Source organism: Syngnathoides biaculeatus, chromosome 12 (genome assembly GCF_019802595.1).
Source record: "Syngnathoides biaculeatus isolate LvHL_M chromosome 12, ASM1980259v1, whole genome shotgun sequence".
Taxonomy (NCBI): domain Eukaryota; kingdom Metazoa; phylum Chordata; class Actinopteri; order Syngnathiformes; family Syngnathidae; genus Syngnathoides; species Syngnathoides biaculeatus.
In genome coordinates this window covers 18,509,986-18,529,146 of record NC_084651.1, presented here as the reverse complement: position 1 = coordinate 18,529,146, position 19,161 = coordinate 18,509,986, and the positions used below count along the sequence as shown (strand labels likewise).

General features: G+C 40.0%; 3 protein-coding genes across 4 annotated transcripts in view; all 3 read left to right on the top strand.

The window, feature by feature from the left end:
- Positions 1–4,764, top strand: part of LOC133509464 (actin-binding LIM protein 1-like) — a 48,719-nt gene extending 43,955 nt beyond the window's left edge. The window contains exons 21-25 of one of the 2 annotated variants that reach the window (XM_061836474.1): positions 365–425; positions 673–680; positions 1,206–1,280; positions 4,117–4,197; positions 4,382–4,764. In XM_061836474.1, the coding sequence (XP_061692458.1) occupies positions 365–425; positions 673–680; positions 1,206–1,280; positions 4,117–4,197; positions 4,382–4,495 (339 nt within the window). In that variant the 3' untranslated portion in view covers positions 4,496–4,764. Of the gene's footprint in view, positions 1–364; positions 426–522; positions 4,198–4,381 lie in introns of both variants that reach the window. The other variant, XR_009797350.1, reaches the window with a different exon arrangement.
- Positions 4,765–6,327: 1,563 nt separating this feature from the next.
- Positions 6,328–10,911, top strand: LOC133510085 (probable E3 ubiquitin-protein ligase TRIML1). The gene is made up of 5 exons (XM_061837765.1): positions 6,328–6,486; positions 6,924–7,157; positions 9,943–9,989; positions 10,115–10,257; positions 10,340–10,911. The coding sequence occupies exons 1-5, from the start codon at positions 6,328–6,330 to the stop codon at positions 10,909–10,911; spliced, it is 1,155 nt and encodes a 384-aa protein (XP_061693749.1).
- A 2,964-nt stretch (positions 10,912–13,875) lies between these two features.
- Positions 13,876–19,156, top strand: habp2 (hyaluronan binding protein 2). The gene is made up of 13 exons (XM_061837268.1): positions 13,876–13,935; positions 14,462–14,588; positions 14,663–14,758; positions 14,875–14,985; positions 15,071–15,187; positions 15,286–15,396; positions 16,435–16,606; positions 16,733–16,833; positions 16,941–17,364; positions 17,438–17,580; positions 18,410–18,544; positions 18,699–18,844; positions 18,933–19,156. Exons 1-13 carry the CDS (start codon positions 13,876–13,878, stop codon positions 19,095–19,097), a joined length of 1,908 nt encoding a protein of 635 aa, XP_061693252.1. The 3' UTR covers positions 19,098–19,156.
- Positions 19,157–19,161: the final 5 nt, after the last annotated feature.

The following is a 19,161-nucleotide window of genomic DNA, read 5'->3' as shown; positions in this document are numbered from 1 at the left end:
TGAGACCTCATTCGTTATCAACGCAGTCCGAACCCCAGCTGAAAGGTTAAAAAGAAAAAAGAAAAAGCAATTCCTGATACTTTAACTTCTGATAACAGTAGTAGTAATAATAAATTCTAATAATTATTTATTATACGACAATAGTATCATAAGAACAACAACAGCAATAATAATAATAATAACCAGTGTAATTACCATTATTATTATTATGTATGGTTATGTTATTGTCAATAGAGGTATTAGTGCTATTAGTATAAAAATATAGGTAATTCTCTAAGTAGTAACAACTTTCAAATGTGTTTTTGTGTAGTTTTTACAACGCAGTGATACATACAGTACTAAGCACTTTTCCTCCACCCTGCAGCCCCAGTCAACAGATTTCACACAGTACAACTGCTACGGTGACATGTGCGGAGGGGGCAAAGGTGAGCACTGCTACCAAAACATGTTGAACAAGCACATTTCACAAGAACTGCAGTATTCCTGTCGTATTCAGAAATGGCTTGCTTCCTGTACATGAAGTTGCTGTGCATTTCGAAGTAGCCGCTTCCTGGCTCTCAGAGTGTGTCGTGAGGGACAAAAGTGTTCGCTCATACTAGTTGCCTGAAAGGAGATGTGACGGCAAAACCATTAACTGTGAGTCTCGTTTTTCTGTCCCATTTTGTCCTCCAGAGTTTCAGGTATGTCGGCCATCTGCTTTTTCACACGGCATGCTTTCTCACCTTACGCCACAGATTTCCTTGCAGTAGGCATCTTGCCATGAATGCACACTGTCCACTTGTGCTACATGCTTGTGTTGTCGTTGGACATGTTGCTATACTGTATGTCATTAAGACGTCACCTACGGGGCATGCAGTCATTTCAAATGCACTGCCCGGTAGCTGAGCATCTGTACTCTACGTGCAAAGTGCAAGCACCACCTCATGTGTCTTTTTTTTGTGTGTGTGTGTCTGTCTTCCAACGTCATGACTTGACTTAAATGTTCAGTCTTGGAAATATTATTTCAAAATTCACATCAGGGAAGCATAAACATACAGTGGAACAACAACTGCCCATCTTGAATGTTAGGATCCTGCGCAGTAGTCAAGCTCCTCGCTCCATCCAGTGAAAAGTGTGCCCACCGTCATAAAACGACAACATACTCATGCCATTAACCCTGCAGTCCCCTCCCACTATATTATATTTATGTATGTTCTATTCTTTAGCACATTAAGGATGGCCGAGCAGCACTTGCAAGGATGGACAGGGGAGTATCTATGCCTAATATGTTGGAGCCCAAAGCAAGTATCTTCTTCTTTTTGTACTGATGGCAACAATGTGAACTACACTATATGGACAAAAGTATTGAGACACACATCATTGTCGGTTGCCTAATAAATCAGGGGTTGGAATTGACTCCTTTACGTTCTCTTGAATTTTAATGGTCGTCCTCATCGGTCTTTGAAACGTTGTGTAAAACATTGGAAAGTACCTCAAATGAAAAACAAAAAAACATTTTTAAAGAGTTGAATATTTTTTACTCATGGTTTAAAAGTGTGTGTGTTGCCACGTTGCACACTGCATGGTAGGATAGTAAGTATCTATGTTACCTTCCTTTACCAGCTTCCTGCTTATGTGAGAGAATCTGTAGAATAAATAAATAAATAAATGAATGAAATTGTAAAAGTAAATAAAATTGAATACAATTAATTCTGAGAAGCAAGTTGATTCTTAACGGGTGACAGGTGGCAATGTTTTAATTAACATTCATACAAATATGAAGAGAAGTTAATTACTGTATCCATTCATCCATTCATTCATCTTTTGCTCCTCCCTATCGTCAAAAGGGTCATGGGTGTGCTGGAGCCTATCTCAGCTGACTTTGGCTGAGAGGCAGGGGTGTACTGTACAAAGTAAAAATAACATTGGACGGCACTGTTGTATCAATATTTTTTTGTGTTTGAATCTCCTCTCAAGCCATTATTTAAAAAAAAAACATTTGTGTTAGGTTTAGTGACAATTTTAAATTGCTTATAGTTATGAATTTGCGTGCATGCTACTTTGACAAAATTTTATGTGCCCTGTGACCTACTGCACTGCATTGAAATACAGAAGGACAGCAGCCCAAGGTTCGTAAAACCCCTTTCGAAGGCTATAAAAAAATAACAAAATAAATCGTCAAAGGTTCATTTCAGGTCTATCTTTCCAATGTTTTTGCTATTAAAAATGCATCATCTCGTTAATTCATTTACATGCCATTTTGGCCATGCTTCCATGTTTGGGAACGGTTTGAGGAAGGCCCTTTTCTGTTGTAACATGACTTGCAAAAAGTAAGGTTTATAAATGTCTACTTGGATGTGCTTGGTGTGTGTGCGGTGGGGTGGGGGGGGACATCAAACACTCTTGGGATGAACTACAACCACAACCAAAATTACGTCATAGCCAGACCCCCTCTTATGTCCACCAACAATGACTGCTAAATTCACAAGTGTCGTTCTCAAATACCAACATTCTCCCCATACACTCCAAAGTTTTAATAGCCAGGGGTCCCAATACTTGTGCTCATATATTGTAGGTTTAAAAAAAAAAAAAAATCTAATGATCACTAAAGGTGAAAGTTTTGTTTATCTTACTAACAAAATATTTGGACAATGTGCGACGTTTTCAAACTAGAAATAGTAGCATGGATTGGATGTCAATTACAGTGTGCTCCCTATAGTGCAGGGGCATCGTACCGTATTTGAACACTCAAATTTGAGAAGTTCCAGATTTAGCATGCCGCTTCAGGAGCTGTAGTCACTCTAGTGCTTAGCATGCCAGCTTTTCATTTTTCATCTGCACATAGCTTATGCATAGCTGTATGTGCCATACAGTGAAGAAGCCAATGCCTAAAACTCCATGTAAAACACTCATACCCCTATAAACTAGAACTCCCATATCGGAAGGGGAGATGAAATATTCCAGGACTGATATAGTTCTAATCCAGACTACATATTTTCCCCTCTGAAGCGATCTCCCTGGAGTCTCAAACACCTCCTCTGCCTTCTCTGTTATGTCCTCGTGGCTTTCTCAGATAATTCATTATTTCTTGTCTTGGCCATTTTGATATCGTCCACAAAATGGGTGCCCTTCAGTATGCCCTTTAGGTTGGGAAAGAGGGGGATAAAAATCACATGGCGTCAGGTGAGTCGGGAGGTTGCTCCAGCACTGCAATATTCTTCGTGACCAGGAACTGTCAGAGGCTCCTGTGTGCTTAAAAGGCCCAGCATAAAACATTTTTTGGGCTAACGCATTCTGCCCTCTAGTTAAGATGATCATTTGCACACCTCGCCATTTATGTTCTCTGGTTGGAGTAACCCTGAAATTTGGGCTTTCCCTCTCTTAAGGGCCGAGCGTGTATTCTGCCAAAGACTTAATCACCTTTCCTCATCCACAGTCCAGAGGCTGTTTGTAACTCCTGGACTTTTATGATGTTATTGGCCAGATATTACTTTTTGAAAAAAATCCAAATATATTATGTTATGGGACATTATTATATTATGGCCTGTTCTTATGTTATGGGCTACTACGGCATGTGGAAAAATGTTTAATGGGTCCAGGGAGCTGAGGTCACATTTACAGCATATACTCCAGGGCGATTACAATGAAGGGGAAAACGTAGTTGGTTTAGAAATATCTTTATTGACATTGATCCTGGAACGTTTCTGACACACCTCATAAGGAGTGTAAACTAATGTTGCTTGTCAAAAACATCACCAGAACATTGATTTGCCACCTTCTTCTCATATGCACAGAGAATTATTCAGATGGTAGTTTAATTTCCCAGCATTTTTTATGTTTTATTTTTCAGTTTGGATGAAATTGATTTACAATCCCACCCTTACATAACTGTGTCTACGTGTTGCACGTTAGAGTATGCACACCATAGCACCCGACCAGCATTTTCCCCCAAATAAACAACTGCTTTCACCGTCAGTCAGCCTCCTGTCACATACGTGTTCTCCTGCCCAGTGTTCCCTCTGTCACTCTTACAACAACCGTTACATACAATTATTGTTATTTTGTCAATTAAATGGGTTATTACTTAAGCAACGTGGGTATGTGAGCCTGTGCACTGATGAATGTCTCCCTCTGAAGGTGTATCCCTATGAAATGCTCATGATAACCAGTAGAGGGAGAGCTAAACTGCCCAGGGATGTGGACAGAACCAGACTGGAGGTATCATTGTGTTTGACCGTTATTAATGCTGCATTTTCTTACTTTGTGTAATAGCATGTTGCACAAATGGAACACTTGCACAAATGTGCAGTATTTAAAGCTCCTCATCATTTTGGCAGAGAGCATTTTAATTATTTGGTGTTAACCCCCACATGCCCCTCCTTTGTTGTCTCCACCTTTTTAGCGCCACTTAGCACCTGAAACGTTCTTTGACATCTTTGGAATGGAGATCCAGGAGTTTGACAGGCTTCCCCTGTGGAAACGCAACGACATGAAAAAGAAGGCCAAGCTTTTCTAACGCTCGCAGCAGCATGCATATACTGTCTACACATGTACAACAGACCATTTAGGAAGAAAATAATCTAGACTTGGCTTCAGCTTGTTTCCCTATTTTCATTTTTTTTCTACCTTCTGACATGAAGTCTTTTTGCTCCGACACTTCATGAGACTGTGAGCTGAATGGTGCAACATATTGGAATTGTATAGTAAACCAATAATTGAGCTCCAGAATACATTTCATGTTCAAAAATGACAAAGAATAAATGATACATAGCATCATGATATTTATATTGATGCCGCTTGTTTTTTCTTGCTTTGCTTTCATCTTTTTTTTATGCTTGTTGCTTCCTGCTTTTATTTGCTGTTGACTCCTGTGGAACTTTGTAAGTGCAGTAGAACCTTATGACACCACAGAATGTTCATGCTTGTAGCCTGAACATAAATAAGTCTTGTTTTCTTTTCTTTGCTTGGACCAAAAAAGATTTGGTCCAAAGTTTGCATCAATTGGCTCAGTGAGTCTTTGAATAATATAAATGATTAAAAACAAAACACTGGGAAATAACCATCTGAATAACAGAAATTGTTCTGCGACATCTACTTGGTAATGAACGATCCAAGCATCTTCACTCAGCCTTTGGCTTGGCGTCTGGACATGTCGGCTTTCATTAGATTTATGAGTATATAAAGAGAAAATGGCACTCCTCTCAGGCTCCACGAAACATGGCCAGACACGTACCCTTTCCATGTATTAGAAGTATAAATCTGAATATAATTTATTGCCATACCCAAAATACAATGAGGGACAGTTACATCATACACCTAATGTAAGCAAACCTGTGTTTGAACGTTTTGTTTAATCAATAGAAACCCACACTGCCGTTTGTTGTCACGAAAACGAAGCCAATAAAGCTTGAACTCATCATGAACCACATGATCCCCAGCGAAACCAAAGTAGTCACTGGCTCTTTTCTCTTGACTCTGTGTTTCTCCATCAAGCTCACTTTCACTGGGTGAGAGGTTGTCCCGAGGACTTGGTGGCTTTTATGGGCCCATCGGCGAGTCTGCGCACACACACTTATTATTTGGGGGCTCAGTAGGGTGACATCATCAAACACTTGAGTCTATAATATTTTAAAACGTAGTGAATGGGTTTGTGGTGCAGCAATTGTATCTCTTGACAACGGGGAAAATAATATAAGTCAACATACCTCAGTGAGGAATATGTTTCATATTTAGATTTAGGAAGATATGGGTCAAAGAAGTCTTACTCGGGATCTACTGGATCAACGTACTGCATCACACTGAGAAAGTCATGCCCGTTTTAATCAGTTCTGTCTGTCTTCTGAATAATATACAGGATCAAGTGTAATATAATTTCATTTTCTCTGGTGAGAAGGATATCCATCGTGATAGGACTGGTAAATATTGATGTGTGTTTGTGCTATAATATAACAATTTGTTTACTGATTTGAATTCATCTCAAACTGAAAAAGTAAGAATGTGGTCATTTACAAGCTTTCCTCAACAAACCAAACTACAACATCATGGTTGCAAACACTCACAAAGTACCCGCTGGGTATCCTATAGTTAGGAACACTATTAATCAATCGATTAATCATAGTTTGCAGTGGCGTTAAAGGGCATTGTCATATTGAATGTTTCAAACGGCTTCTAAATGGTAACCAAACAACTTTGCTTGTGCAGGTAATGGCAACTGCATACAGTATGATTCATGAAATTAATATTTTCAAGAGCAACATACATGTGTCTAACCAAAGTCACAACTAGATGTATTGTGGACATTAGAATCAATTCAATTCTTTGTTGGGTTAGGACTTAATAAGGTATGATATGAACTGCTTATTCATCAACTTAGGGTTATTGCATGTCCAATATTTGCACCATTCTCTGCAGGAGTTGTTAAAAATTCATCAAGAAAATCTAAAGATGCAGAGGGAGATGGTGAAAGACACACAGAAGAACCTGGCTGTGCAACAATCAGAAATCACAGTAAGTTATCAGTGCAAAACGTTCATAGTGCCAAAAGTCATCAAAAAAAATAGAATAAAAAAATTTTGAAGTGATATTCTCTTTTTTTTTTTTTAAAGTGTAACATTAGACTTTAGTATTAACTTGAGATTGTTCACTTTCCATTGGCCAATTTGCTTATCTCCAAACTTGGTGCAACTGAGTAAAAGTGGTTAAAATTCTGACCCTCGACTTAAGAGCCCTATTTTCAGTCCTCCCAGCATGCATGGTCATTCACATCTGAAGTACCCCTGAGCAAAGCACCTACTAACTCCTTCATGTCTGCTTGCTGTATTAACCACTGTGATGAGTGTTTTTTCTGAGTGTGTTGATGACAATAAATGTTTTAAATCTTAAAGATAAACTAAACCATTTCCGATATCTGAAGTACTATAAACTGATGAGTGCGTGTACCTCAGAAAAAGTCCCATGTGCTAAAGGAGAGCATAATAAGAAAATATCTGGAGATCCAAGCCATCCTGGATCAGGACCTGAGGACCACAATTTCACACTTGGAGGCTGAGGAGCGTGCTGCTGTCTCATCTCTGGACTGGCTCATAGAGAGGAACTGGTCTCTGATCCAGCAGATAGAACAGGACCTGGCTGAAATCACAGCAGCACTGGATCATGTGGACATGCCTGCTGATACATTGGTAAATGAATGTGAAATATATTCCCACAGTTGAAACAATGCACTATATTTTATGTTGTATTAATTGCAGGCACAGCGTGCAACCGTTCACTATATCTACCTCTCAGTGCCGAGGTTTGACATTTGAATCCATTACATTTTGATCAGGGTCTGGATAAATAAATGGTTCGATGCTGGATTTTTTTTCCCCCCACCATTTAAGTCCCCATCGTATAACTGACAACCTTTCAAAATCCTCATGGCGATGAACCAGAAAGGGTTAACAAAGAAAACCTTATATTGTGGTTCAATAGCCATCCATACACTTTCTAAAGGGCTTGTCCTCATTCGGGTCATGAGTGAGCCGGAGCCAATCCCAGCTGAATTTGGGCAGGAGGTGGAAAAGAGCCTGGACTGCTTGCCAGCCAATCACAGACCACATAAAACAAACAACCAAACACAGCAGGTAGCCACAAAAAACACGTGAATAGCCCGAGGGCCTGTCCTACAAATAATAATTAACAAAAAATTCATTGACGACTCTAAATTGACCGTAGATGTGAATGTGAGTGCGAACAGATGTTTATATAGTCGAAACCAGAAAAAATACAGATTTCATATTTTGTTTCACTATCTGAAGTCAAATCAGACTCAAACTCTCCTGTTTCATGTTAGTCAGGATCACAAAAATTATTTAATTTTGTTGAATGCCACAATAATGAGATAGAGAATTTCTTAGACAATTTTACATTATTCTCTTCAAGGTCAAAAGTTTACATACATTTACTTAAGTCTCGAATAGAATGTCCTTTGAAGTGCATGCCTTGTGTCAAACGTTTTTGGGTAACCTTCCACAAGCTTCTGTCAGTACTTTGCTGGAATCCTGACCCATTCCTCCTGACAGAACTGGTGTAACTGAGTTAGGTTTGTCAGTTGCCTTGCTGGCATATGCCATTTCAGATCTGCCCACAAATTTTCGATGCGATTCAGGTAAGGGCTTGGTGATGGCCACTCCACTCGAAGTTACGCTTTCTTTGTCACGTGACGTCACATACTAAGAAAGCATAACTGCATTGGCTGGCTGTTTGGTTCTGACCTAAAGTAACCCTGCCTGGTGGCACAGACATTGAATTTTAGACTGCGAATTGTAGCCAGTTGAATTTCAGACAGCGAATTGTAGCTGGTTGAATTTCAGACAGCGAATTGTAGCAACTATTGAAAATGTGATCACTTTACATTTCAAATTCAAACCCTGTTTTCTGAGACATTTCAAAATCAAATCCTGGTGACACTAAATTACTTCCATAACAAGCTTCCTCCTTTTTCCTCCAAATCTAACGTTGGTCATAATTGCCAAACCTCTTCACTTTAATTTCATCATACCACAGGAGATGTCTCCAGGAGGTAAGATCTTTGTCTTGGTGTCTTTTTGCAAAATGTAACATGGCTCGTTTACTTCTTTAGGAGCAATGGCTTCATTCTCTGTGAGTGGCGTTTCAGCCCATGTATGTGCAGGACTCGTTTTAGTGTGGTTAATGACACTTTCTTACCAGATTAATCCAGTAATTTAACAAGGCCTTTAGCTTTTGATCTGGGGTTGATTCACACATTTCAGAACAAAACACATTCATATCTGGGACAGAGAACCTGTCTCCTTCCTGAGTAGTGTAATGGCTGGAATTCCCGTGATGTTTATACTTGTATCAAATTGTTCAAACTGATGAACCTGGCACGTATAAGCATCTGGAAATTACACCCAAGGAAGAGCCAGACTTGTGTAGCTCCACAATTCTTTCTCTCATTTCCTAGCTAATTTCTTTTGATTTTTCCATTATTTCAAAAAAGGAAGCAGAGTGTTTGAGGTTAAGCCTTAAATACTTGCCCTCAATTAACTCATGTTGTCAGTTAACCTATCAAGAGCTTCCAAAGCCATGACCTCTTCATCTTGGCTTCCCCATATTCTTTAAAGACATGGTACTCTTGTGTATGTAAACTATTGACCTAAAAAAAAAACAAGATAAAATGCTTTAAGAACTTCTCTCTCATTATCGTAGCATTTAATACAATTGAATAATTTTGGTGACCCTGACTCACTTGAAACAGGAGAGGTTTACTTTGATTTCACGTCAGGAGGTGAAACAAAAAATGAAATGTGTGTCTTTGCACAGTGTATGTAAAGTTCTGACTGCAACTGTAAATGAGAAATCTTTAATAGAATCAGTGTTCACATACATACATGCACATCCATCCATTTTCTGTACCTCTAATCCTCACCTAGGTCACGGGTGTGCTGGGCCCTAAGACAGCTATTTTTCCGACGAGAGTCGAGGTACGCCCTGAACATATCATTAATAACGATTAATAATAACCGATTAAATATTCATTATTTCAGACGTGTAAGTCGCTTGGGAGTGCCTTGCATTAATCAGTAACCAAGAAGAGATCTGAGTTTCAAAAAAGTTGGTAGCCCAAGATTTAGACTCTTCATTTTACCGAATGTCCAGGTTTTGGGGACACATAGGAGGAAGCTAGAGTCCCCCCCCCAAAAAAGCAACACAAGCATTTGGAGAACAATGCAGACTCTGAAATAGAAAAAAACAGAACCAGTTGATTGTGAGGCAGATGAGGTCATCACTGGTGCATCATGCAGAATAGGGGCACCATAAATATTTTGATCAAAAGTAATTAGTGCAGGTCTGTTCTGGTTCTGTGTCGTCATTGGAGAAATGCTAAAATAACATACTTTATGTAATGGTAATTGCCTATATGCAATACACTTCATTTAAACCAAATTTTCTTCTTCTTAGTCGTTCCTCTCATACCTTGATCATCAAGGCACCAAGTTGAGAGACAGGTATGCAGTATTTGCACCACAATGAAACAGTGATTATTATAATTACATAAGGAGGACCATAATCAAAATGTTTGAGTGTGACTCATTGCCACAACATGTTTCTATTTCTGACCGACCTCCTCCAGAGTGCCAAATGTGTGCAAAAGCTCAGAATGTTCCAGTATGAGCTTGGACGAGACCAAAGATGAACAGATTGTCCGTCTCACCAACAACATGCTTCTGGTCGTCTCCTCCCTCACACCTATTATGAAGACTCTTGCCAAAAGTTGTGAGTTCAAACATTTTGGTCACCACACATCTTCATTGCCAACAGTATAATCACTGAAGTGATTTAGAATGTGCATCTTCAGATTGGAGTGACGTGTGCTTGGATCCAGACACAGCTCATCCCAAGCTACTCATCTCTCCGAACCGCGACTGCGTTACCTATGCAGACACTTGGAAGGAGCTTCCTGACAGCCCTGCACGCTTTGACAGCACTCTTAATGTCATCAGCTTGCAAAGCTTCAGCTCTGGCTGTCATTACTGGGAGATTGACGTGACTGGCAAGACCTACTGGGAGCTTGGCGTCACCTATCCCAGCATTCCACGCAAGGGGATCACTGAGGACTGCTGGCTGGGTCGAGGAGATGAGTCGTGGTGTGTGGAGTTTTTTGATGGGGAGTATTCGGCGTGGCACCGAGGCGTGCCTCATAGGCTGCTTGTCACAAAACAGTTTTGTCGATGTGGAATTTTGTGTAATTTCCCAGCTGGGTCAGTGATGTTTCTAGATGCAGATGATATGTCACCACTGTTCTGCTTCTGTGCAGGGAGCTTCTCCGATAGCCTCCACCTGGCTGTGTGTCCTGGCCATGCCCACAACGGAACCAATGCAAAACCAATTGTAATCTGTAATGCAACATCTCAACCTCCACCTGTTTAGGTTTATACAAATCATTTATATGGGACTGGACGCACACAGATTGAAACCTTCCATCCATACATTTTCTACTATGTATCCTGCTCTGGGTCACAGGTAAAAAAGAGCCCATCCCAGTTGACTTTGGGTGAGAGGCACGATACAAACTGCTTTTAGCCAGTCAGTCACAGAGCACTTTAGAGTAAATAAATAAACCACACTCACATTAACAGATATGGTCAACTTAGTGTTTAATTCTTCTTCAAGCTCTCTTGCCTGGCAGCTCCATCCTCATCATTCTTTCCACAACAAACTCATTCCCTCCTCTAGACGTTTCCAACCACCAAAGTCTGTCCTCTCTAACTTTATCTCCACAATATCTAATCTTGGTCATCTGTCTGATGAACTCATTTCTAATCCTATCCAACCTGGTGGCTTCTAGAGAGAACCTCTGCATCTTCATTTCTGCTATCTCCAGCTTTGCTTCTTGCTGTCTCTTCAGTGTCATTGTCACGAATATGTACGTAATGGCCACCCATTATTTCCCTTCTTCCTAGCAGAGACTCTTCTGTCAACTAACACAGCTGACACCTTCCTCCACATGTTCCAGGCTGCTTGCATTCATTTCTTCACTTCCTCACCACACTCACCATTGCTAGTCTAGATACTTGAAACCAAGCTAGAATTCTGTTGAACAACCTGGTAAAAATTTCCACAGCCACTTTTCCCAGATGCTTCTTTACCTCCACAGGTACTGAATGTCATCACGACCAAGTGCCTTTCCATTTTTTCATCCCATTTAGTCCCTTTCTAACTTCTCCCTTACTTATTATTTCTACTCCCTGCTCTATCACACTTGCCTCTTCTGCTCTTCCTTCTTCCTCATTTTCCTCTTTCATCAACTCCTCAAAGTATTATTCCATCTCTATTGTTATTGTTATTGTCATATGTCTCTTCTACCTTCACCTTTAGAGATAAAGTTTGAGAGAGTAGACTTCAATGGTTTGGAAATGTCCAGAGGCGAGAGAGTGAATATATTGGTAGAAGGGTGCTAAGGATGGAGCTGCCAGGCAAAAGAGCGAGAGGAAGACCAAAGAAAATGTTGATGGAGGTTGTGGGGGAAGACATGACGACAGTGGGTTTTGGAGAAGAAGATGCACGAGATAGGCATAGATGGAAAAAGATGACACGTTGCGGTGACCCGAAAGACAAAGAAGAAGACCTTCACCCTATGTCGCATCTCCATGTATTACTTTCTCCTCTCCTCAGCCATCTCATTGTCCCACGTCTTCTTAGAATGTCTGTCTGTCTTTATGTATGTATCCTGGTATGATTTCCTGTACTTTGAGGTTCCATCACCAAATCTCCTTCTCCCCTTCTACCAGAAGATGCATCAATTACTCTCCTTCCTGTCTCTCATCACTTTGGCTGTCATGACCCAGTCTACTGGAAGCTCCTCCCTTACACTGAGAGCCCGTCTCACTTGTTCTCTTTGTCAATTTCCACCACATGGTTGTCTGCTCTGCCTTTGTCTTCTTAAAACTTCCTCTTCAACACCATACTATGCTTTCTAGTCTCACTCTTCTTGACCATCACCTTGTAGTCGGTTATCTCCTTCAGATCACAACATCTGCACAACACCCACCTGCGTATGTCTACCTCTTATGTAGGTCATCCTATGTGCCTACCTGTTCTGGAAGAAAGTGTTCATGACAGCAATTTCCATCTTTTTTGCAAAGTCTACCACCATCTGTCCGCCAAGTTCCTTTCCTGCACCCTGAATTTACCCACCACTTGTTTATATTTCCTTCACCAACACGTCCATTAAAATCTGCACGAATCACGACACAGATCTCTGTCTGAGATTCTCAAAGGTATTTCATCCACCTCCTTCCAAAAGTTCTCTTTCACTTTTAAGTAACATCCTAACTTTGGGGAAAAGCCGCTGATTACATTATACGCAACACTCTCAATTTCATGTTTCAGCCTCAACACTCGATCTGATACTCCACCAACAGTCACAGTCCCCACATTCAGTTCTAAGATCTGTGCTTTCCTCATCTCTTTCTGCCTAAGAATCCACTTTCCACCTCTCTTGTGTCTTCACCCCAAAGGCGGATATTGTTAACCCGGGTCACGACGATTCCAGCCTGGAATTCAATGGATGAATGTTCATATTTGTTTGGAAAGTCCTTGTCCTTCCTGACGGAACCCTCTGCATTTATTTGGCCTTGAGCATTCCTTCGAAGAATAACTGTTTATTAAATAGTTTATAGTTAATAACTGTTTATGAAATATTTAACTTCTGAAGGCATTTTGCAACAATGCCTTCTTTTGGCTAACATTTCTAAAGATACAACTATGGTTAAATATAACAAAACCATATTTAATAACGTGCAAAATTCTGTTGGTGGACCCAGTTGTACAACACTCTGCTGGGTTTGGGGTTAAAGTGAGTTTATCCTGAGAGTCAGCCAGTATATGTAGATCCAAAGTCTACATTCAAACAAATATGTTCCTTGCAAATGAACTTTTCCCCGAGGGGGTAAGATGGGGGGAGGGATGAGTGTGTCAGGGACAGACAAACATGATTCCATGAAGCCATAAAAGAATGTGAGGTGGCAATAAATGTATTAGAAAGTCATCATACTATTATAAGTGCTATTTCAATGTCTTAGTAATATGTGTTTATTTTGGAAACAGTTCTGACAGTCCTTTCAGGACTAACTTGAATAATAAAAGAAATACTATAATCCAGGCAGGTTCTCTGCTTTTGGTTTTAAAGTGTTCAGGGTTTGGGATAATTTGGCACTTGTGACTGCATATGAATCCTCAAAAGTATAGCAAAAAATCAATATCATTGACCCACAGGATTCCAGACAAAAGCGTATCAAAGGTTAGTGTACTCATGCAAAGGTTTACAAGAGTGAGAGTGATCTGCTACCCCAAACTCTCATTTGACACCACGTCGCCTGATCTGCTGCCATCATGAACCTGAAGATCCTCTTCTTTTGTCTCTTTCTTGCAGTTATTCTCATCCCGGCCGAAGTATGTATTCCCTGTTGAGTATTGCTGCTTAGCTATTATACTACGCTTTTTGCTGTTGTCATGCCTTGTCTTTTCAATAAAACGGAGACATTCACCAGCATTCTCTTCAAAGCCATTCTGTGATGTTATAATTACATTAAGTAATCACAATTACATCTTAAACGTCGGCATTATTTTCAAGGCTAAAAACATTTCAATGGAATTAATGGGAATATAAGGGAAATTAGACTAATAAACTTGGGCAAGCTCAAAATTGCAGGTTAATCGATAACAGGGAATTTGAATCTTTTTTGTTTGCCCCCAAAACTTGATTGAGACCACAAATAAAAAAATAAGAATAACAATGCATGACCATGAAAGCAACAGCGAGTTTCTATTTTCTTTATTTCCCAAACTCTCTTGCCAAATATGGAATGCCTTCCTTGTCTTCGCAACCCCAATTCAATTTATACTTCACCGTTGTAAAAATAAAGAAAAAAAACAACTATGGAAATGTACAGTATTTGACACTGCTTTGTTTTTTCAGATGAAGCGCCACAAACACAAAAAACATCGTCATAGTGATCGTCATGACCATGATCCTCATGAAATCAGTTCGCCTAAACATGGGAAACATGCGAAAAAGAGAGAACGATTTGATGACATAATGAATGGTAAATGATTCACATTTCATTTTCTAATGGTTCAAAGATGTATTTATGCATTTGTATCATGGGTTGTTTTTTAGACCCGTTCCTTGGAATTTTGGGAGATTCTCTTGATGATGATGATGATGATGATGATGACCCAAGTGAATGGCTTTTTGACCTTCAAGAACCAGCAGGTGAGAGACACTGCATGAAGTATTTTTACTCATGCTTTTTTTGTTGTTGTAATGGCCTACATTTGAAACTAAATCTCTGAGGAGTACTCCTTCTTTTTCCTATCTTTTTTCCCCAGGCCATTGTAACCCAAACCCTTGCCAAAATAATGGTGTTTGTAAGGAGAAAAGACAGAAAAAATTCAAATGTGACTGTCCAAAACCTTTCAAGGGAAGACGATGTGAGAAAGGTTGGAAAATGTTTGTTGTTGTTGTGTACAAATACCGCATAAAGAGTTTTACCAATAACAATTTTAAATTGGATTAATATTTCAGGACCAAAGTTTTGCAAGAAAGGTTTATGTGGCCGTGGTGAATGTGTGCTGACTTCCACTGCACCTTTTTACGAGTGCAAATGCAAGCATCCCTTCCAGCCTCCAAATTGTAGAACATGTGAGGAACCATTGTTCTATTTACACTAATTGCTTAATTTGATTAAATCTGTTTATTAGAAGTGTGTTAATGTAAACCCCCCCACCCACACCCTCTAGATTCTGTCTGTGAACCTAATCCATGTAAGAATGGTGGACAGTGCGTCAAGGATGGTAACGACTTCGATTGTGTGTGTCCGCCAGGCTTCAATGGTCGTTTTTGTCATGTTGGTAAGTACCACAACATGCTATAAAATATGGTCGATTGAGCACACCAATGTATGGGCTGCCCCCACTAAATAAAATGAAAATCTGAACTTTTTTCACGCATAAAACACACTGGCTCATAAGCCGCAAAAATTACACCTGCAGTATGTGCTGCCCCCTCTGATGTCCAAGCCACAGCCGGACTTTATTAGCAGTTGTGTGACAAAGACTTGATTGACGTCAAGAATTGGCAAGGAAGCAAGCTAAATAAAAGCTAAACTGCAGCAGTTATAACAGAGCAGAGAGAATAATACTGTTGTATGTTCTATTTGCTATTCATTTATCACAGAGACAAGCTCAAAACGCACTTGTGTTCTGTATGTAACAGCTGTTATTATGTTAAAGAAACGGTTGTTTGATGGTTTAAAATGGGTGCAATGGTAATGCGAATTTCTGTTAACTGTATGGCATTTCTTCCTGTATGCTAGCCCACTTGTCCCAAAGGTGACGGCTGTGTTGAAAGCACTTCAATTGAGGATTTGTGGAATATAAACAACGTGGACCAAAAACAATTTGATCGGGTTTTTAGTATCTGTTACTATCCGTTGAAGAAAACAGAAGGTTCAGGGAGGCCAGAAGACATGCAAAGATGAGAAAAAAACACACTGTCAACATTATGGTAGGAAATAACAAATAGAAGCAAAGTATTGTAAAGACAAAAACACTGCTGGTGCCACAGCAAAATATGCACAACCCAAATAGTTCGTTTTCACAGTGGGGGCATGTGCTGGAGCAGAGAAGATGTGCATACCGATCAAAATGGTTCAGCGCATGTAGATTTGATTTGAAAAAGTAAACACTTAACATGTTATCAAAAATTTGCAAAGAGTAAACAAGATACTTGTTAATTAAATAGAATGCATGGATAGCTTTGAACCTGAAGCTCTTAGAACTGGGAAAATCGGCATGGGTTAAAGCTGGAGATTGTTGCAGCTTATAGCCAAAACGTTCTGGTATGTTATATATGACAAATTATTGAACTGGGAGTGCTGCAATTCTCAGGGCCAAATGACTGCTATGAAGATGACGGAGAGTCATATCGTGGCACCGTGAGTGAAACAATTGATGGTGATGAGTGCCTCTACTGGAACTCTCATTTCATCTTGGAGAAAGGAACGGATCCTTTCAACTCTTTTGAGGACAGCGACGGCCTTGGCCCTCACAACTTTTGCAGGTCAATTTTTTCTCAAAGGATGCTGCTGAAAATGCCTACTTTACTACTTTACTACTACTACTTTACTTTGCCTACTAAAAATTTAAGAAAGGGCCCAAGTGATATTCTGTATTTTCTATACCCCAGAAACCCAGATGGTGACTTGACACCGTGGTGTTTCTTCAGAAGAGGCCGAAAGCTGCTGTGGAACTATTGTGATGTAAATGACTGTTCTGAAGGTACTATACGTAAACTTCAAGGTTTTGCACTAGATTCATTTTAAGTATTTTTAAGAGCAGATAACACAAAACAGTTGTTTTACTTGAGTGATTGTGATTTTTCTGGGTGACACCAGATGGAATTGCCCCCTCAGCAATTCCAGCACCTCCAGCTTCTCCAGCACCTCTGGAACCAGCTCTTCCAGCACCTCCGGAACCAGCTCTTCCAGCACCTCCGGAACCAGCTCTTCCAATACCTCCTAAGCCAGCTCCTCCAAAGCCAGCAACACCTGCCCCAACTCAAAAGCCAGTCGAGCCTCCGCAACCTAGTGACGCCTCACCCACTCCCACATCTTTTCTAAAAACATTCAGTACTTGTGGGAAACCTCAGCCAAAGAAAGTCATAACCCGAATCTTTGGGGGATTGAAGGTACCCCCTGGGGCATTACCTTGGCAGGTGTCCCTTCAAGTGAGACCCAAAAGATCCACCCGGTTGTTCAAGCACATATGTGGAGGCGTTCTAATCGAAAGCTGCTGGGTACTCACAGCTGGACACTGCGTGTAAGAGCAATATTGTCGTATATTTTTAAACAATGAAAACATTTCAGATGTTATGTTTCTGTGTTTGTATTAGTGAACGGGGATATGACATGCAGGTGATTATGGGAGGGCTCTCTCTGGACACTGATGAGCCCACTGAACAGATCTTTAATGTTGAAGAAGCCATTGTGCATGAGAACTACAGAGAGACTCCAGTATCGGTTCACAATGACATCGGTGAGCAGTTTTCATCGGCGTGACCTGCTGTCTAAATTGAATAACTGAAACCCTGGTTTACACATAACCGTAAACGACAGTACAGTTCACCGCACATTTGCAGTTCTGGGTGAGGAACCTATCCTTGGCTATTCCTTTGAAAATATATCTGCGAAATTGCAATTTGCATATTTTTGGGCTCTTTCTGTAAAGCTAAATAAGATGCTACAATATGCCGCCAAAGCCTTGCCTATTGGGAAAGGAGTGGCGTAACTAGAGTCGTGGAAATAAATTGAAGTGAGCAATATGTCTTGACGACCTAAGATATGTGTATGACAAAAAAAGTTTAGCTTAATCTGGATTGTTCACCAAGTCTTCGTGTTATGCATTTCTTTCAAAATTAATTTATTTTTTATGTTTTCAGATGAATTTGAAATAATAAGGGATTTCGGGCCCATCGTTTTGTGGTATATTTACAGTAAAATATGAATATGCACACTTATAAGTCGTTTTTTCAGTCATAACTTGCGTTTTTTTTTTTTTTTTTGCCATTCGCAGCACAGGGTCGGTTTATATTCCACACTCTTTTGCAATATTCTTGTATGATTGAAATTAGAACTATTCAACAAATAAAACAAAAAATCCTTTAACTCAAAATTTGGCCTGGATTTAAATAACTCCCAGTTTAAGTGCAGGTCCAAATACATAACTCCTTGAAACTTTCATCGCTAAATATTCACACGCAAATGTCAAATATGGAAATCCACTCTACACTTTGTTGTGTTATGTGTTACTAAAATACTCCATTACAAATGTAACCTAATAATGTGCAACAACTGCATTTGTGTAGCATTGCTGCGATTGGAAGGTGACGATGGTGTTTGTGCCAATGAGACCCAGTTTGTGAAGGCAGCTTGTCTGCCTGAGGGCCCACTATCTGATGGGGAGGAATGTACCATTTCTGGCTGGGGTGCCACTGAGGAATGTAAGTTCAATTTCCTCAAAAAGAGATTGTTAAAAATATATATATATTTAAGTTTAATTCTGATGTTTCCCTGCAAAGAACTTGAGCTAAACCAAACTTGAATCAGATTCTATTGGTTCACACTCCTTATCTGATTACTACTTTTTGTTGGTAGCTGAATATGGTTCCAACCATTTGCTGGAGGCCAATGTTCTGTTGATCAACCAGGAGAAGTGCTCTGAAGACAAAATTTATGGCTCAACGTTGGATAACGGCATGTTCTGCGCTGGGCATCTGCAAGGAGGTGTCGATTCCTGCCAGGTGAGTGAGGAGAAAGATAAATACTAATTCTCACACAACAAATATGTGTGGCTGTGTATTTATTATCTGAGGACACGTGTTGTTTCAGGGAGACTCTGGAGGACCGCTGACCTGTGAGCATGGCAACACCCATGTTGTTTATGGTTTGGTGAGCTGGGGAGACCAATGTGGAAAGAAGAATAAACCCGGGGTGTACTCACGGGTTACTCACTTCCTGGACTGGATCAAATCAAAGACTCAAGGATCATCATAATAAAGAAAATCTACTATTGGATCTAGAAGAGTAGCCAATCATTATGGATTGGGCTTTGGCTTTT

Bases quoted from the DNA above. Each gene is read 5' to 3' on its own strand.
- LOC133510085 (XM_061837765.1), top strand. From the start codon at position 6,328: ATGAACTGCTTATTCATCAACTTAGGGTTATTGCATGTCCAATATTTG. The intron at 6,487-6,923 runs GTAAGTTATCAG...CGTGTACCTCAG, and splicing joins TGCAACAATCAGAAATCACA to AAAAAGTCCCATGTGCTAAA. The intron at 9,990-10,114 runs GTATGCAGTATT...GACCTCCTCCAG, and splicing joins GGCACCAAGTTGAGAGACAG to AGTGCCAAATGTGTGCAAAA.
- habp2 (XM_061837268.1), top strand. From the start codon at position 13,876: ATGAACCTGAAGATCCTCTTCTTTTGTCTCTTTCTTGCAGTTATTCTC. The intron at 16,607-16,732 runs GTCAATTTTTTC...TCTATACCCCAG, and splicing joins GGCCCTCACAACTTTTGCAG to AAACCCAGATGGTGACTTGA. The intron at 18,845-18,932 runs GTGAGTGAGGAG...GTGTTGTTTCAG, and splicing joins GAGGTGTCGATTCCTGCCAG to GGAGACTCTGGAGGACCGCT.